We start from the raw sequence: 26,239 nt of genomic DNA on the forward strand, positions 1-26,239 counted from the left end.
TGGACAAAACGGTCAATATCTCGGAAATGACGAGTCCCAGCGGTTCGTCCTTTGGGGTGGTGAGTGGCCCCTAGGGGCCCTCTCAGACCCCAGAGTCCCGAGGTTCTGGGACCCTTCCTTCTGAAGTGACCCTTTTCTGTTGGGCCCCATATCTCGGCCTGTGGGGGCGCTAGAGCCTCTGGCTAGGGCCCGTTGGAGAGGGCCCCTAGAGACCCCAAGTTGACCCGAGTTTGGTGCATCTGGGCGGCTTGGTCCCAGAGTTATAGCCATTCAAACTTTAGGGTTTATGCTCACTGGCCTTCAACACATAAGCTGCAAATGGACACAATCCCGCCTGCAATCTTTTGAATGGGTTTTCGGGTAGTATTTAAAAAATTGTGGGTTATTGGACAAATAGTGGGTTCTTGGACAGTGGGATAGATTGCAGGTGGGATTCTCTCCATTTGCAGCTTATTGCATGGAGGCTGGGGTTAGTACATTTCAAAAATAGTGGGTTATTGGACACATAGTGGGTTCTTGGACAGTGGAATTATGGGATGGCACTTGGTTCTACAGACTCAGGGCCCCAGCTGAGTGCAGATACATGGTTTTCATCCAAATATCTTGAAAGCTAAGCTTAAAAACCACTGTCCAAATAAACACTATTTGTCCAATAACCCACTATTTTTCAAATGTACTACCCCCGACCTTCATGCAAAAAGCTGCAAATGGACGGAATCCCGCCTGCAATCAATTCAATGGGGATTTAAGTATGGTATTTTTTTTTACTTTTTTTGACCATTTTTTTTCTTGATAAAAACTATATTACTGCACTCAGGGCGGCCCCCTGAGTCCGCGGCACCAAGCGCCATCCCATAATTCCACCGTCCACGAACCCACTATTTTTATAATGGCACAAATGCTACGTGGGATCTCGATATCTCAGCTCAGGAAGGGTCTAGAGCCTCCATTTTTGCACTCAGGTCTAAGTCCCAAGGCCCTCTATCCGAATCCCGAGTTTCGAGAAGATCGGAGAAACTTGTTTTTTCGGACCTAAAAAACCGACAGGGGTACCCCTGTCGCTTTTTTTGGCTCAAAATTTTGAGTTTCTCCGATCTTCGCGAAAACTCTGGATTCGGATAGAGGGCCATGGGACAAGGACCTGAGTGCAAAAATGGAGGCTCTAGACCCTCCCAGAGCTGAGATATCGAGATCCCACGTAGCATTTGTCCCATTATAAAAATAGTGGGTTCGTGGACGGTGGAATTTGGGGGCGGCGCTTGGTTCTACAGACTCAGGGGCCCCAGCTGAGTGCAGATACATGGTTTTCATCCAAATATCTTGAAAGCTAAGCTTAAAAACTACTGTCCAAATACACACTATTTGTCCAATAACCCACTATTTTTCAAATGTACTTACCCGGACCATCATGCAATAAGCTGCAAATGGACAGAATCCCGCCGGCAATCTATTCAATGGGTTTTCGGGTAGTATATTTCTAAAATAGTGGGTTATTGGACAAAAAGTGGGTTCTTGGACAGTTGGTTATTGGACAAATAGTGGGTTCTTGGACAATGGGATAGATTGCAGGTGGGATTCTGTCCATTTGCAGCTTATTGCATGGAGGCTGAGGTTAGTACATTTGAAAAATAGTGGGTTATTGGACAAATAGTGGGTTTTTGGACAGTGGGATAGATTGCAGGTGGGATTCTGTCCATTTGCAGCTTATTGCATGGAGGCTGAGGTTAGTACATTTGAAAAAAATAGTGGGTTATTGGACAAATAGTGGGTTCTTGGACCGTGGAATTATGGGATGGCACTTGGTTCTACAGACTCAGGGGCCCCAGCTGAGTGCAGATACATGGTTTTCATCCAAATATCTTGAAAGCTAAGCTTAAAAACCACTGTCCAAATACACACTATTTGTCCAATAACCCACTATTTTTCAAATGTACTACCCCCGACCTTCATGCAAAAAGCTGCAAATGGACGGAATCCCGCCTGCAATCAATTCAATGGGGATTTGAGTATGGTATTTTTTTTAAATTTTTTTGACCGTTTTTTTCTTGATAAAAACTATATTACTGCACTCAGGGCGGCCCCCTGAGTCCGCGGCACCAAGCGCCGTCCCATAATTCCACCGTCCACGAACCCACTATTTTTATAATGGCATAAATGCTACGTGGGATCTCGATATCTCAGCTCAGGAAGGGTCTAGAGCCTCCATTTTTGCACTCAGGTCTAAGTCCCAAGGCCCTCTATCCGAATCCCGAGTTTCGAGAAGATCGGAGAAACTTGTTTTTTCGGACCAAAAAAACCGACAGGGGTACCCCTGTCGCTTTTTTTGGCTCAAAATTTTGAGTTTCTCCGATCTTCTCGAAACTCTGGATTCGGATAGAGGGCCATGGGACAAGGACCTGAGTACAAAAATGTAGGCTCTAGACCCTCCCAGAGCTGAGATATCGAGATCCCACGTAGCATTTGTCCCATTATAAAAATAGTGGGTTCGTGGACGGTGGAATTTGGGGGCAGCGCTTGGTGCCGCGGACTCAGGGGGCCCCCCTGAGTGCAGTAATATAGTTTTTATCATGAAAAAAATGGTCAAAAAAAGTAAAAAAAATACCATACCCAAATCCCCATTCAATCGATGGCAGGTGGGATTCTGTCCATTCGCAGCTTTTTGCATGAAGATAGGGGTTAGTAGATTTCAAAAATAGTGGATTATTGGACACATAGTGGGTTCTTGGACAGTGGAATTATGGGATGGCACTTGGTTCTACAGACTCAGGGGCCCCAGCTGAGTGCAGATACATGGTTTTCATCCAAATATCTTGAAAGCTAAGCTTAAAAACTACTGTCCAAATACACACTATTTGTCCAATAACCCACTATTTTTCAAATGTACTTACCCGGACCATCATGCAATAAGCTGCAAATGGACAGAATCCCGCCGGCAATCTATTCAATGGGTTTTCGGGTAGTATATTTCTAAAATAGTGGGTTATTGAACAAAAAGTGGGTTCTTGGACAGTTGGTTATTGGACAAATAGTGGGTTCTTGGACAATGGGATAGATTGCAGGTGGGATTCTGTCCATTTGCAGATTTTGTCCATTCTGTCCACCACCCACCAATGGGCTCTTTGTAAGCGTCTATTTGAGCTGAAAAGAATGGTATAAGTTTTATAAAATTTGGTCCAGTATTCGCGGAGATATTGGCCGAAAACCGTCGCCCACGTGTCATAATGGCGCACGGTGATGACGTCACGACCCTAGGCCATCACCAGGTCCACATTTGAACGCGATTAACTCCGGAACCACGCCGACTTTGGGCTTCAAACTTTGGGGTATTGGAGGGCCCATTAGTACCTCCCCACACACCGAGTTTGGAGTTCCAACTCGGCTTGGTTCCCGAGATACATCCGGTCAAATCTGGACAGGAAGTGCCCGTATCTCGGAAACGGAAAGGCCCAGGACCTCGAAACTTTGGGGTGTTGGGGGGACCCCTAGGGGCTCCCCACACCCGGAGTTTTGAGCTCCAACTCGGTTTGGTTCCCGAGATACACCCGGACAAAACTGGACAGGAAGTGGAAGTGCCCGTATCTCAGAAACGGTAGAGCCCAGGACCTCGAAACTTTGGGGTCTTGAAGGGACCCATAGGGGCTCCCCACACCCGGAGTTTTGAGCTCCAACTCGGTTTGGTTCCCGAGATACACCCTGTTATACATAAGGAACTTTTGTACAAAACGGTCAATATCTCGGAAATGACGAGTCCCAGCGGTTCGTCCTTTGGGGTGGTGAGTGGCCCCTAGGGGCCCTCTCAGACCCCAGAGTCCCGAGGTTCTGGGACCCTTCCTTCTGAAGTGACCCTTTTCTGTTGGGCCCCATATCTCGGCCTGTGGGGGCGCTAGAGCCTCTGGCTAGGGCCCGTTGGAGAGGGCCCCTAGAGACCCCAAGTTGACCCGAGTTTGGTGCATCTGGGCGGCTTGGTCCCGGAGTTATAGCCATTCAAACTTTAGGGTTTATGCTCACTGGCCTTCAACACATAAGCTGCAAATGGACACAATCCCGCCTGCAATCTTTTGAATGGGTTTTCGGGTAGTATTTAAAAAATTGTGGGTTATTGGACAAATAGTGGGTTCTTGGACAGTGGGATAGATTGCAGGTGGGATTCTCTCCATTTGCAGCTTATTGCATGGAGGCTGGGGTTAGTACATTTCAAAAATAGTGGGTTATTGGACACATAGTGGGTTCTTGGACAGTGGAATTATGGGATGGCACTTGGTTCTACAGACTCAGGGCCCCAGCTGAGTGCAGATACATGGTTTTCATCCAAATATCTTGAAAGCTAAGCTTAAAAACCACTGTCCAAATAAACACTATTTGTCCAATAACCCACTATTTTTCAAATGTACTACCCCCGACCTTCATGCAAAAAGCTGCAAATGGACGGAATCCCGCCTGCAATCAATTCAATGGGGATTTAAGTATGGTATTTTTTTTACTTTTTTTGACCATTTTTTTTCTTGATAAAAACTATATTACTGCACTCAGGGCGGCCCCCTGAGTCCGCGGCACCAAGCGCCATCCCATAATTCCACCGTCCACGAACCCACTATTTTTATAATGGCACAAATGCTACGTGGGATCTCGATATCTCAGCTCAGGAAGGGTCTAGAGCCTCCATTTTTGCACTCAGGTCTAAGTCCCAAGGCCCTCTATCCGAATCCCGAGTTTCGAGAAGATCGGAGAAACTTATTTTCGGACCTAAAAAACCGACAGGCCTGTCGCTTTTTTTGGCTCAAAATTTTGAGTTTCTCCGATCTTCTCGAAAACTCTGGATTCGGATAGAGGGCCATGGGACAAGGACCTGAGTGCAAAAATGGAGGCTCTAGACCCTCCCAGAGCTGAGATATCGAGATCCCACGTAGCATTTGTGCCATTATAAAAATAGTGGGTTCATGGACGGTGGAATTTGGGGGCGGCGCTTGGTGCCGCGGACTCAGGGGGCTCCCCTGAGTGCAGTAATATAGTTTTTATCATGAAAAAAAATGGTAAAAAAAAAGTAAAAAAAATACCATACTCAAATCCCCATTCAATCGATGGCAGGCGGGATTCTGTCCATTCGCAGCTTATTGCATGAAGATCGGGGTTAGTAGATTTAAAAAATAGTGGGTTATTGGACACATAGTGGGTTCTTGGACAGTGGAATTATGGGATGGCACTTGGTTCTACAGACTCAGGGGCCCCAGCTGAGGGCACGAAAGTAGTTTTCATCCAAATATTTTGAAAGCTAAGCTTAAAAACCACTGTCCAAATACCTACTTTTGGTCCAATAACCCACTATTTTTCAAATGTACTTACCCGGACCATCATGCAATAAGCTGCAAATGGACAGAATCCCGCCGGCAATCTATTCAATGGGTTTTCGGGTAGTATATTTCTAAAATAGTGGGTTATTGGACAAATAGTGGGTTCTTGGACAGTGGGATGGATTGCAGGTGGGATTCTGTCCATTTGCAGCTTATTGCATGGAGGCTGAGGTTAGTACATTTGAAAAATAGTGGGTTATTGGACAAATAGTGGGTTCTTGGACAGTGGGATAGGTTGCAGGTTGGATTCTGTCCATTTGCAGCTTATTGCATGGAGGGTGGGGTTAGTACATTTGAAAATAGTGGGTTATTGGACAAATAGTGGGTTCTTGGACAGTTGGTTATTGGACAAATAGTGGGTTCTTGGACAGTGGGATAGATTGCAGGTGGGATTCTGTCCATTTGCAGCTTATTGCATGGAGGCTGAGGTTAGTACATTTGAAAAATAGTGGGTTATTGGACAAATAGTGGGTTTTTGGACAGTTGGTTATTGGACAAATAGTGGGTTCTTGGACAGTGGGATAGATTGCAGGTGGGATTCTGTCCATTTGCAGCTTATTGCATGGAGGCTGAGGTTAGTACATTTGAAAAATAGTGGGTTATTGGACAAATAGTGGGTTTTTGGACAGTTGGTTATTGGACAAATAGTGGGTTCTTGGACAGTGGGATAGATTGCAGGTGGGATTCTGTCCATTTGCAGCTTATTGCATGGAGGCTGAGGTTAGTACATTTGAAAAATAGTGGGTTATTGGACAAATAGTGGGTTCTTGGACAGTGGGATAGGTTGCAGGTGGGATTCTGTCCATTTGCAGCTTATTGCATGGAGGGTGGGGTTAGTACATTTGAAAATAGTGGGTTATTGGACAAATAGTGGGTTCTTGGACAGTTGGTTATTGGACAAATAGTGGGTTCTTGGACAGTGGGATTGATTGCAAGTGGGATTCTGTCCATTTGCAGCTTATTGCATGGAGGCTGAGGTTAGTATTTGAAAAATAGTGAGTTATTGGACAAATAGTGGGTTTTTGGACAGTTGGTTATTGGACAAATAGTGGGTTCTTGGACAGTGGGATAGATTGCAGGTGGGATTCTGTCCATTTGCAGCTTATTGCATGGAGGCTGAGGTTAGTACATTTGAAAAATAGTGAGTTATTGGACAAATAGTGGGTTCTTGGACAGTGGGATAGGTTGCAGGTGGGATTCTGTCCATTTGCAGCTTATTGCATGGAGGCTGAGGTTAGTACATTTGAAAAATAGTGGGTTATTGGACAAATAGTGGGTTCTTGGACAGTTGGTTATTGGACAAATAGTGGGATTCTGTCCATTTGCAGCTTATTGCATGGAGGCTGGGGTTAGTACATTTGAAAATAGTGGGTTATTGGACAAATAGTGGGTTCTTGGACAGTTGGTTATTGGACAAATAGTGGGTTATTGGACAGTGGGATAGATTGCAAGTGGGATTCTGTCCATTTGCAGCTTATTGCATGGAGACTGAGGTTAGTACATTTGAAAAATAGTGGGTTATTGGACAAATAGTGGGTTCTTGGACAGTTGGTTATTGGACAAATAGTGGGTTCTTGGACAATGGGATAGGTTGCAGGTGGGATTCTGTCCATTTGCAGCTTATTGCATGGAGGCTGAGGTTAGTACATTTGAAAAATAGTGGGTTATTGGACAAATAGTGGGTTCTTGGACAGTGGGATAGGTTGCAGGTGGGATTCTGTCCATTTGCAGCTTATTGCATGGAGGCTGGGGTTAGTACATTTGAAAATAGTGGGTTATTGGACAAATAGTGGGTTCTTGGACAGTTGGTTATTGGACAAATAGTGGGTTCTTGGTCAGTGGGATAGATTGCAAGTGGGATTCTGTCCATTTGCAGCTTATTGCATGGAGGCTGAGGTTAGTACATTTGAAAAATAGTGGGTTATTGGACAAATAGTGGGTTCTTGGACAGTTGGTTATCGGACAAATAGTGGGTTCTTGGACAGTGGGATAGATTGCAGGTGGGATTCTGTCCATTTGCAGCTTATTGCATGGAGGCTGAGGTTAGTACATTTGAAAAATAGTGGGTTATTGGACAAATAGTGGGTTCTTGGACAGTGGGATAGGTTGCAGGTGGGATTCTGTCCATTTGCAGCTTATTGCATGGAGGGTGGAGTTAGTACATTTGAAAATAGTGGGTTATTGGACAAATAGTGGGTTCTTGGACAGTTGGTTATTGGACAAATAGTGGGTTCTTGGACAGTGGGATAGATTGCAAGTGGGATTTTGTCCATTTGCAGCTTATTGCATGGAGGCTGAGGGTAGTACATTTGAAAAATAGTGGGTTATTGGACAAATAGTGGGTTTTTGGACAGTTGGTTATTGGACAAATAGTGGGTTCTTGGACAGTGGGATAGATTGCAGGTGGGATTCTGTCCATTTGCAGCTTATTGCATGGAGGCTGAGGTTAGTACATTTGAAAAATAGTGAGTTATTGGACAAATAGTGGGTTCTTGGACAGTGGGATAGGTTGCAGGTGGGATTCTGTCCATTTGCAGCTTATTGCATGGAGGCTGGGGTTAGTACATTTGAAAATAGTGGGTTATTGGACACATAGTGGGTTCGTGGACAGTGGAATTATGGGACGGCGCTCGGTGCTACGGACTCGGGGGCCCCGGCTGAGCGCAGACGAGTGGTTTTCGTCACGACGGGAACTCCGATTAAAACGTCTATCGAAAACACGGCCCGAATCCCCACCCGACAGATCGGCGGCGTGACCGTGTCCGATCGCTGCGCGTCGGGCGAACTGGGGAAAAAAAAAACAGTGGGTTATTGGACGAATAGTGGGTCCGTGGGACAGGGGCGTGGCCCGGGAGCGGTCCCGGGACGTTTTTGCAAATATAGTGGGTTATTGGACAAATAGTGGGTCCGTGGGACGGGGGCGTGGCCGGGGGGCGTTCCCGAGACGTTTGCCCGATTTAGTGGGTTATTGGACGAATAGTGGGTTCGTGGGACGGGGGCGTGTCCCGGGGGCGGGCGGGGGGCGTCCCCGAGAGCCGGCCCGACTCGGTGGGCAATCGGACGAATAGTGGGTTGGCGGGACGGGGGCGTGGCCGGGGGCGGGTCGCCGGACCCCCTGTGGGAGCGGTGGCCGGTCGGACGTTTAGTGGGTTCGCGGGATGTTCTGTGGACGGCTCCCCCGTGGGGGTCGAGGTGGAACTGCCCCTGCGGTCCCGAAACTTGCGGCCCCTCCCGTCGGCGCCCCGGGGGGCTCGGGGCCCGGCCCGCCTGCGCGCCCCCCCCCGCGCCGGGCGAGGCCCGGGGGCGCCGTCGGCCGGCCCCCCAAAAATTCCGGGGGGCCGGCACGCTCGTCCGCAGACCGCCGTCCGGGGAGGGACTCCCTGCTGGTGGAACGGACCTTTTTCAAAGTCTTGGACTAGCTAGAGACAGTTCACTTCGTGTATACAGACAGGAGCCATCTTAAAAAATAGTCTCGATAAGTCAAACCACGAACGTCGTGCTGAGTGATCTGAACTCTATGAAGTTCAACAAACTTCTGAACTGTATGAACGGCGTTCGTGGTTCGACTTATCGAGACTATTTCCTAAGATGGCTCCTGTCTGTATACGCGAAGTGAACTGTCTTCATAAAGTATCTTCTTATTAAACGGTCTGTACACTTACAAAGTTCTCAATGCTTCGTTTTGCATGTATGGAGCCTCATTATGTTACTGCGTTGGTGTGGGGCTATTTTGAGCCTTGTTAGTGGTATAAACTAGCGATTTCTTTTTACTTACTCAATGCCCCCATTACTAGCGTTATACGCTAAACAGTTTTTAGAGATAAAACTCTTTACATTCAATTATCATGAAAACAAATCTCAGAGAACGGTTGATTAGGTACCAATGTTTTATTAGACCAAAGGTTCATTGTTCGCCGGAGTTCTCCTTTAAGAACTGTATTACCTTATGGTTTACTTCTTTGGGAATGAGACATTTGTACCAGTCGCACGGAGACATTTCAAATGATACCAAACATGTATAATACTGTATGATAATTATTCACATTAAACCATATATATTTTTGGGTGAAAATCAGGTGATCTCAGCATGAGAGAGATGACGTGACTGGGGAGGTGATTGACTCGGGATGCTAGTTTCTCAAGAGAGAGTCAAATGTTAATTTTGAGAAAGGTGCTTTGTCTTCTCGGGAGTGGTCGTTACTCAACCACACTTCCCAGCATTTCCTAATTTCTCAGTTCTTACACCAAGACAGGCTACACTGAAGGGCCGAGGGTTTTCTCCTGCCCCAGCGCCCTGTGCTCTTGGTGAAGAATGCAGATATCATTTTATTGTAAACAGTGTTTGTTTTCAGGTGCGTGTGCGTCCAGACGTGCAAGAGTTGAGGCAGTGGCAGAGAGAACTGCGGGAAGAGAACTGTGACATCAACAAAACGATTCAAGACTTCTGGACACGCCAGGAGAACAGAGGTGAACAACACACACTCATGCTCTCTCTGACAAGCCTTACAAAACAACATTACATCACACAAACACACAGATGAACACAGGAGAACAGAGGTGAACAACACACACTCATGCTCTCTCTGACAAGCCTTACACAACAACATTGCATCACACAACACGCATTTCACACAGACTGGGAAGCCCAGATGGGTTGGAATTTGAGCTGTGTAAAAAAAAAAAAAGGAGGGAACTGACCAATCTGAAGTATTTGTTGGTATCCGAAGTATACCACATTATAAGCTGAGAGAGAGAGAGAGAGAAAAGTTCTTGTAACTTTTCTAAAGTGAGCTGTAATGAACACTGAAATGCAGTGTACTTTATTACTGAACCCCAGAAGTGCCACACCAGGGCCATGACGAGGCCAGCGGTGCTTCAGAGGACTGTTAATAGAGTTAACTAACAGTTAATAGAGCTGGAATCTTTCCCTGTGTGGAGACCAACTGCTGTACTTGTGTGTGTGTGTGTGTGTGTGTGTGTGTGTCTTGAATGGCATCACAGTACTCATGTATTGTGTTTATTCTTGCACCCTTAGCTGAGTAGGTATGGTGATTGTGGCTCGAGAGCAAGACTGAAGTCAGGCGGAGAATCTGTGTTTGCATCATTGTTAACATATCTCCATCTGCTGTGGCCTCAACTTCTCTTCAACTACTTGGAAATATCTGGAACACATGAGATGTGCATCAATCATACACATAAATGCATTTATCTTTAGGGATTTAGGGACCTAAGAGTCCTTATTCTATGCCTATTTTAGGGAGTTTTATTTCCTTTTTTAAAATTAATTTCTTATTCTTAAATTAATAATTTTTATATTTGGATTATTGAAATAAATAATATGGTATTACAATCAATATTGAGAATTTTTGTGGCATTATTGCAAAACCAAGACCTCAAGGACCAGAAAATACCCGGATCTTTAAGGCCCTCTGCTGGATGTGTAACGTTACAGTCTTTACACTTTATTTTCTGAAACTGTATTTCCTACAGATTTTCCTCTAACCAGCAGATAACAGAATTCTGCCGCTCACAGTTCGATTAATATCCACAAACAACTCGTATTTAATTTTGATAATCACAAGAGTTTTTTTTTTTTTTTATAAAAATGTAATATTTCATGTAAGCTAATGGTGTAGTTGAGGAATTTTCCAGTTAAAGGACAACTCGGTCAATTTTAACATTGAGCTAATTTTTTTGTACATTTGGAGTGCTGTCAGTATGGACAAAAACGACAAAAATCTGTGTTTCCTACACCGTGTTATCCTCTTTTTAACATTCGCACCCTGTTGACTTCAATTAGGCAAGTTCTGTTTTTAGCCTCTTAACATCCTTGCCGTTTGAGAAATATATTTTTTTCTGCTAACACAGCAGAAATGCTTTAAAGCTACACTGTGTAACTTTTTTGGTTTATTCTTAGGTAAAAACACTTAGTTCTTTCAAAAAATATATGTGCTCATTAATGTTTATTCGTTCAAGTAAAAAAGTATTCTCGTGAGTGTATAATATGCCATTGAAAAACATACGGGTAAGGGGTTCTAATGTCGGTCGACATGTTGCCCCTCCATGTTGAAAGTACATTAGCCAAAGAGGGACATACCCGTTAATTCAAGCTTCGCCTTACACTCGATGGCAACGTGGCGAATGTGAAGAGGGGGATTGAAATGGTATATGATTGAAATACACTATGCAATGTTGCCCACAGTTGCTAGGGTGCTGTAACTGGTTGCTATGGTGTGGCAATGAAGATTTTAGGCCATTACTTATTGGCTGCTTGATTGAAATAAATCCTCCTAGGGAAACGCTGTTCCCTTTCGTAGTCACTTCGAGTTACGTCAGAAGTGACGGAGATTGGGGATTTCGCATAGAAAGCCAATCCTCTTCGAGTATTTAATCACGAGCCAATGGCATGCAATGCCTTGAGGCTGCGGAAATTTGCATAGCGCAATCCGCCCTACTCCGTGAGTATAAAAGGAGGAAGTGAACGCAACCGCAGTATGTTTTCGCTTCGGAGCCGAGAGACTTCTTCACTCCTAAGCCATTGTCACTGACAAAACTCTTCGAGACGAGCTCCTCTTCAGTGTTGGTGTGACGGCGGTACCCAGCGAGACTCTGCATTGCCTGCGATCTGAGCAGTGGTCTGCCAGACTGTGCTCCAGAGAATGATGCGATGACGATCGCAGCATCACAAGGCGGGCTTGACTCCGCGGGAAGTGAGGATACGGCCGCGTTGTCTCCCTCGGGAGAATCAACGTCGCCGTGTCTGATCCCGCGATGACGGCCATGCTATCTCGGGCCTCCGTGACCATCGGGTAGGGGTGGAACTCCGCCCTGTCCTGATCTCTCGCGGCTGGATAATTGGTTTTTGGGTAACGCTGCCGCCTTATGGCCACGGCCAACCCCAATTTCCTTTTTTCCCCGAGTTGCATGCGGAACTGACACGCACTTGAAAAAAAAAAAAAAAAAGGCCCTGAGAGCGTGCTTCAGTTTCCCCGCCTTTCCTCCCCTCGGCAACGCGGTTGCCTGTGGGTACACTGGGACTCCCCCGGTGGAGCGCTCTGTTGTGATGCAGCTGCGTCCGCAGGGCATTTCTCCCGCGGTGCTCCCAGATGCCCATCCAAAGCCTATTCGGTTGTTAAGTCTGACGTCACGCGTGACGTTTAGCCTCTTCCGGGTCCAAGCACTCCGCTCGTCCATATCTTAACGTTACAACCCATAACGTTAGAGTAAGCCCTTTTCTTAAAGGACTGGCTTCGCTTCAGCGCCAGTGGGTGTTAGGGATAAAGGAAAGAATTGTAACTTACCTTATCAACTGCAGCCATTTTCTCTTTTCTTTCTCGTCACAGGGAAAGCGGTAGAATGACAGTTGAATGTCACTTGTTTTATTTTAACTCCGATCTATTTAAACAACATGGGACACAGCACTGCGGCATGTTAAAACTTGGGCAAAAGCGGTAAGCAGATAGAGAGGACCCAGCATTTGGACCCGGAAACAGTATTATCAGAGTGTGATTACGTCACGACTTAACAACCGAATAGGTTCTCGCCGTCTATGGCGGCGCGATCCCGTAGAGCGGCGGGACAGGCGGCCCCCGCCCTGCATATGATGAGCACCTGCTAGCTGCTCAGGATTGTGCACGAGGAGGGGACGGACCAAGCGGGCTGCGAGCCTGCCGCCGACCTCGACGAAAGCGGCTGCTCGCTCCCTTGGTCAGGTGATGCCCACTACTGTGGTCCAGGAGTATCATCTAAGGAGCATCATCGTTTCGGCAGTGCGGTCCAGGACTTCGACCAGCAGTTCTCGACCGCCTAGGAGCAGACGATGGCGGGTTTACACTTCTGCCCCGACGGCCAGCTGCTGCCTCACCCAGCCGTCGGCTCAGACGCTTCCGCCTGCTCGCCGCCAAGGACGCCTCCCTGCGGCTCCCTTCCCTCCCACACGGCCCCAGCAGCAGCCTTCAGCCGGTTCGCGTCGTGTTGGAGGCCACAGGTAAGTGTCATAGCCCCTTCAGGCCGCGTGCCCCGCTAACGCCAGGCGAAGCGATGTTCCTGAGACGGGCTGCTCAGTGATAGTGTCATGTTTTTCTCAGGAGGCGGTAGCAGGGCCCCTCCTTCCCCCGGTGGAGGGCCGGTGGAGAATCTCTTGTTCTAGCTAGCTCCTCGCTGCTCACCCAAGAGTGAGCAGCGCCTTGAGCTGGTTAAAGAAAAACTGACACTATCATTGAGCACACAGACTGGAATGAGCGCGCACGACGTCCCAGCGCGTCGCCCCGCTCATTCCTCTCTGTCTCTGAGGGTGCGGAGGGGAGCAGGTGTTGTCCCTCGACTACACCACTCCCCTCCCCCTCTATCGCCAGACCCCCGGCAGAACAGACCCCCGTGGAACGCTGGCCCTTCCCTGGTCTCTTCTGTCGGGGAACGGGGCTCGACTGTGCATCCGCACAGGGTAACTCCTATGTGCATGCCGGTCTCCCTGTACCGCTGCCCCTCCGGGGGGACATCTGTGGTTCGCATGACTCCGCTGGTTGAGTTCCTGGGAGCCTGGCTAGAGCTCCTCAACCTGTCCCGCTGTGTCATCAGAACGATCAGATTCGGCTACGCGACTCAGTTCGCGAGGTCTCCTCCCCGTTCAGGGGAGTTCGCTCCACGGTGGTCGGTGGCTATGCCCCGGTCATGAGAGCGGAGATTGCGACCCTACTGGCGAAGGGTGCAATCGAGACGGCCCTCCAGCCGAGGTGAGGTCCGGGGTTACAGCCCATACTTCACTGTCCCCAAGAGACCGGTGGGTTACGACCGGTCCTGAATCTGCGCATTTTGAGCCACCGCTCAAATGCTCATAGCCAAACGCATTTTCGTCTTCACAAAGATCGTCGAGGCAGCCCTTGTTCCCGTTCGCGAACACGGGGTTCGCATCCTGAATTATCTTGACGATTGGCTGATACTGGCACACTCTCGAGAACAGCTTTGCGGACACAGAGACCTGGTGCTCTTGCACCTAGCCCGTCTGGGCCTTCGGGTCAACCGGGACAAGAGCAAACTTTGCCCCGTGCAGAGGATCTCTTTTCTCGGCATGGAGATAGACTCGGTCCCAATGTCAGCGCAGCTCACGAACGAGCGCGCACACTCACTGCTGACTTGTCTTCGGCAGTTCGAAGGCAAGAATGTGGTTCCACTGAAACTCTTTTCAGAGGCTCCTGGGGCATATGGCATCCGCAGCCGCGGCAACGCCGTTCGGTTTGCGTCATATGAGACCACTTCAGCTGTGGCTTTGCGATCGAGTCCCGAGGTGGGCATGGCATCGCAGCTCGCTTCGAGTTCCAGTGACTCCAGCGTGCCGCCGTACCTTCTTCCCGTGGTCGAACCTCGGCTTTTTGCGGGCCGGTGTCCCGCTCCAGCGAGCTTCCAGGCATCTCGCTGTCTCCACGGATGCATCGACCACGGTTCGGTGTGCCATGTGCAATGGGCATGCAGCCGCGGGTTCCTGGACAGGACCCCAGCGCCTCATGCACTTAATTGCCTCGAGCTGTTGGCAGTACGCCTGGCCCTGCACCGCTTTCGAGCACTGCTCAGGGGCCAACATGTACATGTCCGTTCAGACAACACCACTGCTGTAGCGTATATCAACCACCAGGGGGGTCTACGCTCGCGCCAGTTGTCGCAGCTCGCCCGCCACCTCTTGCTATGGAGTCAGAAGCACCTGAGGTCCCTTCGTGCAGTGTACATTCCAGGAGACCGGAACCTGGAGGAGGCAGACCCAGCCTTGGCACTGCTCTGTCCGGTACGTGCACTCCGCACCTACGTTGACAGAACGCAGTGACCTCAGACCAGCTCTTTGTCTGTCATGGAGGGAGCCAGTGGGAAGGGCTCTCTCAAAGCAACGGCTGTCTCACTGGCAGTGGATGCCATTGCTTTGTCTTACCAGCAGCAAGGCCGTCCGTGCCCCCTTGGTGTGACGGCCCATTCCACTCGGAGTGTGGCCTCCTCTTGGGCTCTAGCGCACGGCGCCTCGCTAACAGACATCTGTAGAGCTGCAGGCTGGGCGACACCAAACACCTTCGCCAGATTCTATAATCTACGAGTCGAACCGGTGTCCTCTCACATACTCGCTTCCGCCAGTACCGGACCCGCTTAGGTGTCTTCGCTTGCTCGCCATTCCACTCTCGACTGGATAAGTGCGATATTCCTCAGTAGTCTTCCTTTGAAGCCTTGAGTTCTCCAGCACCCAAGACGTGGGCACCACTGCTTCGCTCTGGTTGCCGGCTAGGTGCCTCCATGTGCACGGTTCCCTATGGTAACTGTCCCATGTGTATTGTCCACTGTAAGCCTCTCTGAGCATGTGTCTTCCCTTGGCAAGCCATCTGCCACCCCTGGAGCCTAAGTACCACCTGCGGTTGGTGCTCCAGTGATTCCCATATGCGTCCCCTGAGGCCATATGTGTTTTGTAAGTCCTCCCTACGGTAGGCATCTGGTAACATCTCCCTCCCGGGATATGTTTCCCAGTGTACCTTGGTATTCTTGTGTCAAGTAGGACTCCTGGTTAAGTCAGTTACCAGTCAGGGGTCTAGACTTTCGCAGGGCACTGGAAGACAGCTGTAAGATGGCGTGATGGCATTGATCCCTAATCTCCGTCACTTCTGACGTAACTCGAAGTGACTACGAAAGGCAACGTCTCGGTTACGGATGTAACCCTCATTCCCTGAGTAGGGAACGGAGACGTTACGTCTCCCTGCCACTTTTGCTGTACCGCTGGGTAGACGCCTGAGTTCAGTCTCGGCTCCTCAGCGAAGACATACTGCGGTTGCGTTCACTTCCTCCTTTTATACTCACGGAGTAGGGCGGAGTGCGCTATGCAAATTTCCGCAGCCCCAAGGCATTGCATGCCATTGGCTCGTGATTAAATACTCGAAGAGGATTGGCTTTCTATGCGAAATCCCCAATCTCTGTCACTTCTGACGTAACGTCTCCGTTCCCTACTCAGGGAACGAGGGTTACATACGTAACCGAGACGTTATTTACCTTTTTGGAAAACATCATTTACCCTTTGAATCTAGACCCTCTTTACACCGTGTCCTAACTACACGCGACGCGATAAAATTACAGCGACAGTGTAATAAAGCCTGAGACACAATACATGTGTAGAAAGAATTATTTTTATTTCAAAAGCAGTAATTGTTTTTCTAAGCATAATAAAAGGAAATTATTTAGAGCAGGGATATCCAACACGTCACTCGCGAGCTATCAGTAGCCATGGCCTGATTTGGTGGTGGTAGCTCGCCTTGGGCCTGTTCACATATCGCGCTCACGTATTTCGCACGCTCAAGTACGTTTCAAATGTAGGCGCGCATCAAGCGCCCAGCGCGCTCATAATTGAAGCGACGCGCTCATTTTTTCCAGGCGCAGTATATTTGTACTTCGTGGTTGTTTATGACAACTATTTACAACAAACCGACCGCAAGCTGTCACGAGACTATATATGGTAGCCCATTAGGGATAAAAATAATAATAATAAAAAAAAAACGCGGCAAACGCAACGACGGGCCGCACTAACATTAAACTTTAATATCAAGTAGGGGGCCACAAAATGGCCGCGAGTTTGAGACCTCTGCTTTAGACAGTGCACAATAGGCCGCCTAATGCATTTTCTGCCCAACTTGCAGCGATATTTCTCGGCCGCCTCAGAGGTTGCGTTTAATTTGACATTGTCCCATTAGAGTAGAGCTACTACGATATCCACATTTTGAGCAGTTTGTCCTGTAGAATATTTTTTTTAATGATTTTTTTAATTTTTCACTTTAGACAGTGCACAATAAGCCGCCTAATGCATTTTCTGCCCATTTCGCGACACTGTTTCTCGGCCGCCTCAGAGGGTGCGTTAAATTGGGCATTGTCCCATTAGAGTAGAGCTACTATGACGAAATCCACATTTTGAGCAGTTTTTCCTGTAGAATATTTTTTTTTAATGATTTTTTTAATTTTTCACTTTAGACAGTGCACAATAAGCCGCCTAATGCATTTTCTGCCCATTTCGCGGCACTGTTCCTCGGCCGCCTCAGAGGGTGCGTTAAATTGGACATTGTCCCATTAGAGTAGAGCTACTATGACGAAATCCACATTTTGAGCAGTTTTTCCTGTGGAAAATTTTTTTAATTAATTTTTTGAATTTTTCACTTTAGACAGTGCACAATAAGCCGCCTATTGCATTTTCTGCCCATTTCGCGGCACTCTTCCTCGGCTGCCTCAGAGGGTGCGTTAAATTTGACATTGTCCCATTAGAGTAGAGCTACTATGACGAAATCCACATTTTGAGCAGTTTTTCCTGTGGAAAATTTTTTTAATTAATTTTTTTAATTTTTCACTTTAGACAGTGCACAATAAGCCGCCTAATGCATTTTCTGCCCATTTCGCGGCTCTGTTCATCGGCCGCCTCACAGGGTGCATTAAATTCGATATTGTCCCATTAGAGTAGAGCTACTATGCCGAAATCCACATTTTGAACAGTTTTTCCTGTAGAATATTTTTTAATGAATTTTTGCATTTTTCACTTTAGACAGTGCACAATAAGCCGCCTAATGCATTTTCTGCCCATTTCGCGGCACTGTTCATCGGCCGCCTCAGAGGGTGCATTAAATTGGACATTGTCCCATTAGAGTAGAGCTACTATGACGAAATTCACATTTTGAGTAGTTTTTCCTGTAGAATATTTTTTTAATGAATTTTTGAATTTTTCACTTTAGACAGTGCACAATAAGCCGCCTAATGCATTTTCTGCCCATTTCGTGGCTCCGTTTCTCGGCCGCCTCAGAGGGTGCATTAAATTGGACATTGTCCCATTAGAGTAGAGCTACTATGACGAAATCCACATTTTGAGCAGTTTTTCCTGTAGAATATTTTTTAATAAATTTTTGAATTTTTCTCTTTAGACAGTGCACAATAAGCTGCCTAATGCATTTTCTGCCCATTTCGCGGCACTGTTTCTCTGCCGCCTCAGAGGGTGCATTAAATTTGACATTGTCCCTTTAGAGTAGAGCTACTACGACGAAATCCACATTTTGAGCAGTTTTACCTGTAGAATATTTTTTTAATGAATTTTTGAATTTTTCGCTTTAGAAAGTGCACAATAAGCCGCCTAATGCATTTTCTGCCCATTTCGTGGCTCTGTTTCTCGGCCGCCTCAGAGGGTGCGTTAAATTGGGCATTGTCCCATTAGAGTAGAGCTACTATGACGAAATCCACATTTTGAACAGTTTTTCCTGTAGAATATTTTTTAATGAATTTTTGAATTTTTCACTTTAGACATTGCACAATAAGCCGCCTAATGCATTTTCTGCCCATTTCGCGGCACTGTTCCTCGGCCGCCTCAGAGGGTGCATTAAATTGGGCATTGTCCCATTAGAGTAGAGCTACTATGACGAAATCCACATTTTGAGCAGTTTTTCCTGTAGAATATTTTTTAATGAATTTTTGAATTTTTCGCTTTAGAAAGTGCACAATAAGCCGCCTAATGCATTTTCTGCCCATTTTGTGGAGCTGTTTCTCGGCCGCCTCAGAGGGTGCATTAAAATGGACATTGCCCCATTAGAGTAGAGCTACTATGACGAAATCCACATTTTGAGCACTTTTACCTGTAGAATATTTTTTTAATGAATTTTTTTAATTTTTCGCTTTAGACAGTGCACAATAAGCCGCCTAATGCATTTTCTGCCCATTTCGCGGCACTGTTTCTCGGCCGCCTCAGAGGGTGCGTTAAATTTGACATTGCCCCATTAGAGTAGAGCTACTATGATGAAATCCACATTTTGAGCACTTTTACCTGTAGAATATTTTTTAAGGAATTTTTGAATTTTTCACTTTAGACAGTGCACAATAAGCCGCCTAATGCATTTTCTGCCCATTTCGCGGCACTGTTTCTCGGCCGCCTCAGAGTGTGTTTTAATTTTGACATTGTCCCATTAGAGTAGAGCTACTATGACGAAATCCACATTTTGAACAGTTTTTCCTGTAGAATATTTTTTTATGAATTTTTGAATTTTTCACTTTAGACAGTGCACAATAAGCCGCCTAATGCATTTTCTGCCCATTTCGCGGCACTGTTTCTCGGCCGACTCAGAGGGTGTTTTAATTTTGACATTGTCCCATTAGAGTAGAGCTACTATGACGAAATCCACATTTTGAACAGTTTTTCCTGTAGAATATTTTTTAATGAATTTTTGCATTTTTCACTTTAGACAGTGCACAATAAGCCGCCTAATGCATTTTCTGCCCATTTCGCGGCACTGTTCATCGGCCGCCTCAGAGGGTGCATTAAATTGGACATTGTCCCATTAGAGTAGAGCTACTATGACGAAATTCACATTTTGAGTAGTTTTTCCTGTAGAATATTTTTTTAATGAATTTTTGAATTTTTCGCTTTAGACAGTGCACAATAAGCCGCCTAATGCATTTTCTGCCCATTTCGTGGCACTGTTCCTCGGCCGCCTCAGAGGGTGTGTTAAATTTGACATTGTCCCATTAGAGTAGAGCTACTATGATGAAATTCACATTTTGAGTAGTTTTTCCTGTAGAATATTTTTTTAATGAATTTTTGAATTTTTCACTTTAGACAGTGTACAATAAGCCGCCTAATGCATTTTCTGCCCATTTCGTGGCTCCGTTTCTCGGCCGCCTCAGAGGGTGCATTAAATTGGACATTGTCCCATTAGAGTAGAGCTACTATGACGAAATCCAGATTTTGAGCAGTTTTTCCTGTAGAATATTTTTTAATGAATTTTTGAATTTTTCGCTTTAGAAAGTGCACAATAAGCCGCCTAATGCATTTTCTGCCCATTTTGTGGCGCTGTTTCTCGGCCGCCTCAGAGGGTGCATTAAAATGGACATTGCCCCATTAGAGTAGAGCTACTATGACGAAATCCACATTTTGAGCACTTTTACCTGTAGAATATTTTTTTAATGAATTTTTTTTAAATTTTTCGCTTTAGACAGTGCACAATAAGCCGCCTAATGCATTTTATGCCCATTTCGCGGCACTGTTTCTCAGCCGCCTCAGAGGGTGCGTTAAATTTGACATTGCCCCATTAGAGTAGAGCTACTATGATGAAATCCACATTTTGAGCACTTTTACCTGTAGAATATTTTTTAATGAATTTTTGAATTTTTCACTTTAGACAGTGCACAATAAGCCGCCTAATGCATTTTCTGCCCATTTCGCGGCACTGTTTCTCGGCCGCCTCAGAGTGTGTTTTAATTTTGACATTGTCCCATTAGAGTAGAGCTACTATGACGAAATCCACATTTTGAACAGTTTTTCCTGTAGAATATTTTTTTATGAATTTTTGAATTTTTCTCTTTAGACAGTGCACAATAAGCTGCCTAATGCATTTTCTGCCCATTTCGCGGCACTGTTTCTCTGCCGCCTCAGAAGGTTCATTAAATTGGACATTGTCGCATTAGAGTAGAGCTACTATGACGAAATCCACATTTTGAGCAGTTTTTCCTGTAGAATATTTTTTTAATGAAATTGTTGCATATTTCACTTTAGACAGTGCACAATAAGCCGCCTAATGCATTTTCTGCCCATTTCGCGGCACTGTTTCTCGGCCGCCTCAGAGTGTGTTTTAATTTTGACATTGTCCCATTAGAGTAGAGCTACTATGACGAAATCCACATTTTGAACAGTTTTTCCTGTAGAATATTTTTTTATGAATTTTTGAATTTTTCACTTTAGACAGTGCACAATAAGCCGCCTAATGCATTTTCTGCCCATTTCGCGGCACTGTTTCTCGGCCGACTCAGAGGGTGTTTTAATTTTGACATTGTCCCATTAGAGTAGAGCTACTATGACGAAATCCACATTTTGAACAGTTTTTCCTGTAGAATATTTTTTAATGAATTTTTGCATTTTTCACTTTAGACAGTGCACAATAAGCCGCCTAATGCATTTTCTGCCCATTTCGCGGCACTGTTCATCGGCCGCCTCAGAGGGTGCATTAAATTGGACATTGTCCCATTAGAGTAGAGCTACTATGACGAAATTCACATTTTGAGTAGTTTTTCCTGTAGAATATTTTTTTAATGAATTTTTGAATTTTTCGCTTTAGACAGTGCACAATAAGCCGCCTAATGCATTTTCTGCCCATTTCGTGGCACTGTTCCTCGGCCGCCTCAGAGGGTGTGTTAAATTTGACATTGTCCCATTAGAGTAGAGCTACTATGACGAAATCCACATTTTGAGCAGTTTTTCCTGTAGAATATTTTTATTTTTATGAATTTTTGAATTTTTCACTTTAGACAGTGTACAATAAGCCGCCTAATGCATTTTCTGCCCATTTCGTGGCTCCGTTTCTCGGCCGCCTCAGAGGGTGCATTAAATTGGACATTGTCCCATTAGAGTAGAGCTACTATGACGAAATCCAGATTTTGAGCAGTTTTTCCTGTAGAATATTTTTTAATGAATTTTTGAATTTTTCGCTTTAGAAAGTGCACAATAAGCCGCCTAATGCATTTTCTGCCCATTTTGTGGCGCTGTTTCTCGGCCGCCTCAGAGGGTGCATTAAAATGGACATTGCCCCATTAGAGTAGAGCTACTATGACGAAATCCACATTTTGAGCACTTTTACCTGTAGAATATTTTTTTAATGAATTTTTTTTAAATTTTTCGCTTTAGACAGTGCACAATAAGCCGCCTAATGCATTTTATGCCCATTTCGCGGCACTGTTTCTCAGCCGCCTCAGAGGGTGCGTTAAATTTGACATTGCCCCATTAGAGTAGAGCTACTATGATGAAATCCACATTTTGAGCACTTTTACCTGTAGAATATTTTTTAATGAATTTTTGAATTTTTCACTTTAGACAGTGCACAATAAGCCGCCTAATGCATTTTCTGCCCATTTCGCGGCACTGTTTCTCGGCCGCCTCAGAGTGTGTTTTAATTTTGACATTGTCCCATTAGAGTAGAGCTACTATGACGAAATCCACATTTTGAACAGTTTTTCCTGTAGAATATTTTTTTATGAATTTTTGAATTTTTCTCTTTAGACAGTGCACAATAAGCTGCCTAATGCATTTTCTGCCCATTTCGCGGCACTGTTTCTCTGCCGCCTCAGAAGGTTCATTAAATTGGACATTGTCGCATTAGAGTAGAGCTACTATGACGAAATCCACATTTTGAGCAGTTTTTCCTGTAGAATATTTTTTTAATGAAATTGTTGCATATTTCACTTTAGACAGTGCACAATAAGCCACCTAATGCATTTTCTGCCCATTTCGCGGCACTGTTTCTCTACCGCCTCAGAGGGTGCATTAAATTTGACATTGTCCCTTTAGAGTAGAGCTACTATGACGAAATCCACATTTTGAGCAGTTTTTCCTGTAGAATATTTTTTTTATGAATTTTTGAATTTTTCACTTTAGACAGTGCACAATAAGCCGCCTAATGCATTTTCTGCCCATTTCGAGGCACTGTTTCTCGGCCGCCTCAGAGGGTGTGTTAAATTTGACATTGTCCCATTTAGAGTAGAGCTACTATGACGAAATCGTCTCGGTTACGGATGTAACCCTCTTTCCCTGAGTAGGGAACGGAGACGTTACGTCAGAAGTGACGGAGATTGGGGGTTTCGCATAGAAAGCCAATCCTCTTCGAGTATTTAAAAACGAGCCAATGGCGTGCAATGCCTTGGGGCTGCGGAAATTTGCATAGCGTACTCCGCCCTACTCCGTGAGTATAAAAGGAGGAAGTGAACGCAACCGCAGTATGTCTTCGCTGAGGAGCCAAGATTGAACTCGGCGTCTACCCAGCGATACAGCAGAAGTGGCAGGGAGACGTAACGTCTCCGTTCCCTACTCAGGGAACGAGGGTTACATCCGTAACCGAGACGTTCCCTTTCGTAGTCACTTCGAGTTACGTCAGAAGTGACGGAGATTGGGGGTCTGTGCCATCACGCCATCTTCAAGCTGTCTACCAGTGCCCTGCGAAAGTCTGGACCCCTCTCCTTTTTTTTTTTTTAGGGATCCCACTTTAACACAGGATTACCAAGGTACACTGGGAAACATATCCCGGGAGGGACATGCTACCAGCTGCCTACCAAGGGGAAGACTTACAAATACACATATGGCCACATAGGAACGCATATGGAAACACTGGAGCACCAACCGAGGTGGCTACTAAAATTTAACTCCAGGGGTGGCAGATGGCTTGCCAAGGGAAGACACATGCTCAGAGAGGCTTACAGTGGAAAATACACATGAGACGGTTACCATGGGGAACCGTGCACATGGAGGCACCTAGCCAGCATCCAGAGCAACAGCATCCAGGTGCCCGCATCGTCGGCGCTGGAGGACTCAAGACTTCAATGGAAGAACTGAGGAAATATCGCACTTATCCAGTCCGGGGAGTGGAGTGGCGAGCAAGCGAAGACACCTGAGCGGGTCCAGTACTGGCGGAAGCGAGTACGTGAGAGAACACCGGCTCAATTCGCAGATTATAGAATCTGGCGAAGGTGTTGGGTGTCGCCCAGCCTGCAGCTCTGCAGATGTCTGTTAGCGAGGCGCCGTGCGCTAGAGCCCAAGAGGAGGCCACACTCCGAGTGGAATGGGCCGTCACACCAAGGGGGCACGGACGGCCTTGCTGCTGGTAAGACAAAGCAATGGCGTCCACTATCCAGTGGGACAGCCGTTGCTTTGAGAGAGCCCTTCCCTTCTGGCTCCCCCCATGACAGACAAAGAGCTGGTCTGAGGTCCTAAAACACCGCGTTCTGACGACATAGGTGCGGAGAGCACGTACCGGACAGAGCAGTGCCAAGGCTGGGTCTGCCTCCTCCAGGGGCAGCGCTTGCAGGTTCACCACCTGGTCCCGGAAGGGAGTGGTGGGAACCTTGGGCACATATCCAGGCCGGGGTCTCAGGATCACGTGAGAGTAAGCCGGCCCGAACTCCAGGCACGCTTCGTCAACGGAGAATGCGTGCAGGTCCCCCACCCTCTTAATGGAGGCCAATGCAACCAGGAGTGCTGTCTTCATGGACAGAAACTTTAACTCTACCGATTGCAAAGGCTCAAAGGGATGCCTCTGCAGAGCACTTAAAACTACCGAGAGGTCCCAAGAGGGTACGAGGGGAGGACGAGGCGGATGTAGCCTCCTCGCTCCCCTCAGGAACCTGATGACCAGGTCGTGCTTCCCTAAGGACTTACCTTCCACTGCTTCATGAGAAGCGGCAATGGCCGCGACGTAAACCTTAAGGGTGGAGGGCGACAGCCTGCGCTCCCAACCCTTCTTGCAGGAAGGAAAGCACGACCGCGATCGAACATCTCCGGGGGTCTTCTCCGCGAGAAGAACACCAATTGACGAAGAGGTTCCACTTCAACGCATAAAGGTGTCTCGTGGACGCTCTTGCGGAAGTGATGGTTGCCGCCACCGCAGGTGGCAGCGAACTCAAACCTGCCTTGTCCCGTCCAGGAGCCACACGTGCAGCCTCCAAAGATCGGGCGAGGGTGCCACAGAGTGCCCCGTCTCTGAGAAAGTCGGTCCTGTCTCAGAGGAATAGGCCAAGGAGGTGCTGTCGCGAGGAGCATGAGCCAGTGCATCTGAGCCGAGCGTACCCTCGGTCAGGGAATAAAACTGGGCGCAGTGGGATGAGTCCCGAGAGGCGAACAGATCTATCTGTGCCTCCCCGAACTGGTCCAAAATCAGCTGGACCGACTGGGGATGGAGTCGCCATTCGCCGGAGATGGGACGGACCCGTGACAGTTCGTCGGCTGCCAGGTTCCGGTCTCCAGGAATGTATACTGCACGAAGGGACCTCAGGTGCTTCTGACTCCATAACAAGAGGTGGCGGGCGAGCTGCGACAACCGGCGTGAGCGTAGACCCCCCTGGTGGTTGATGTACGCTACTGCCGTAGTGTTGTCTGAGCGGACAAGCACATGCTGGCCCGTGAGCAACGCTCGGAAGCGGTGCAGGGCGAGCCGTACTGCCAGCAGCTCGAGGCAATTGATGTGCATGAGGCGCTGGGTTCCTGTCCAGGAACCCGCGGCTGCATGCCCATTGCACATGGCACCCCAACCCGTGGTAGACGCATCCGTGGAGACAACGAGATGCCTGGAAACTCGCTGAATAGGGACGCCGGTCCGTAAGAAGCTGAGGTTCGACCACGGGAAGAAGGTTCGGCGGCATGCTGGAGTCACTGGAACTCGGAGCGAACCGCGATGCCATGCCCACCTCGGGACTCGATCGCGAAGCCACAGCTGAAGCAGTCTCATATGAAGCAAACCGAGCGGCGTTGCCGCGGATGCCATATGCCCCAGGAGCCTCTGAAATAGTTTCAGTGGAACCGCACTCTTGCCCTCGAACTGTCGAAGACAAGTCAGCAGTGAGTGCGCGCGCTCGTTCGTGAGCTGCGCGGACATGGCGACCGAGTCTATCTCCATGCCGAGAAAAGAGATCCTCTGCACGGGGCAAAGTTTGCTCTTTTCCCGGTTGACCCGAAGGCCCAGACGGGCTAGGTGCCGGAGCACCAGGTCTCTGTGTTCGCAAACCTGAGCTCGAGAGTGTGCCAGTATCAGCCAGTCGTCGAGATAGTTCAGGATGCGAACCCCGTGCTCGCGAAGGGGAACAAGGGCTGCCTCGACGATCTTTGTGAAGACGCGAGGGGACAGAGCTAACCCGAATGGGAGAACCGTGTACTGATATGCCTGGCCCTCGAAAGCAAACCGAAGAAACGGTCTGTGTCGAGGCAAAATGGAGACATGAAAGTACGCGTCCTTCAGGTCGATCGCTGCAAACCAATCCTGAAACCGAACGCATTCGAGAATGCGTTTGGCTGTGAGCATTTTGAACGGTAGTCGATGGAGAGAACAGTTCAAAATGCGCAGGTCCAGGATCGGTCGTAACCCACCGGTCTTTTTGGG

General features: G+C 47.3%; 1 protein-coding gene across 1 annotated transcript in view; it reads left to right on the forward strand.

The window, feature by feature from the left end:
- iqck (IQ motif containing K) overlaps positions 1 to 26,239 on the forward strand; it is a 95,026-nt gene that overhangs the window by 56,881 nt on the left and 11,906 nt on the right. Inside the window, exon 7 of the mRNA XM_089128947.1 lies at positions 9,701 to 9,815. Within this exon, the coding sequence (XP_088985073.1) occupies positions 9,701 to 9,815 (115 nt within the window). The remainder of the gene's footprint in view (positions 1 to 9,700; positions 9,816 to 26,239) is intronic.

This window comes from Pimephales promelas, chromosome 3 (genome assembly GCF_988280905.1).
Source record: "Pimephales promelas chromosome 3, fPimPro1.hap1.1, whole genome shotgun sequence".
NCBI lineage: Eukaryota > Metazoa > Chordata > Actinopteri > Cypriniformes > Leuciscidae > Pimephales > Pimephales promelas.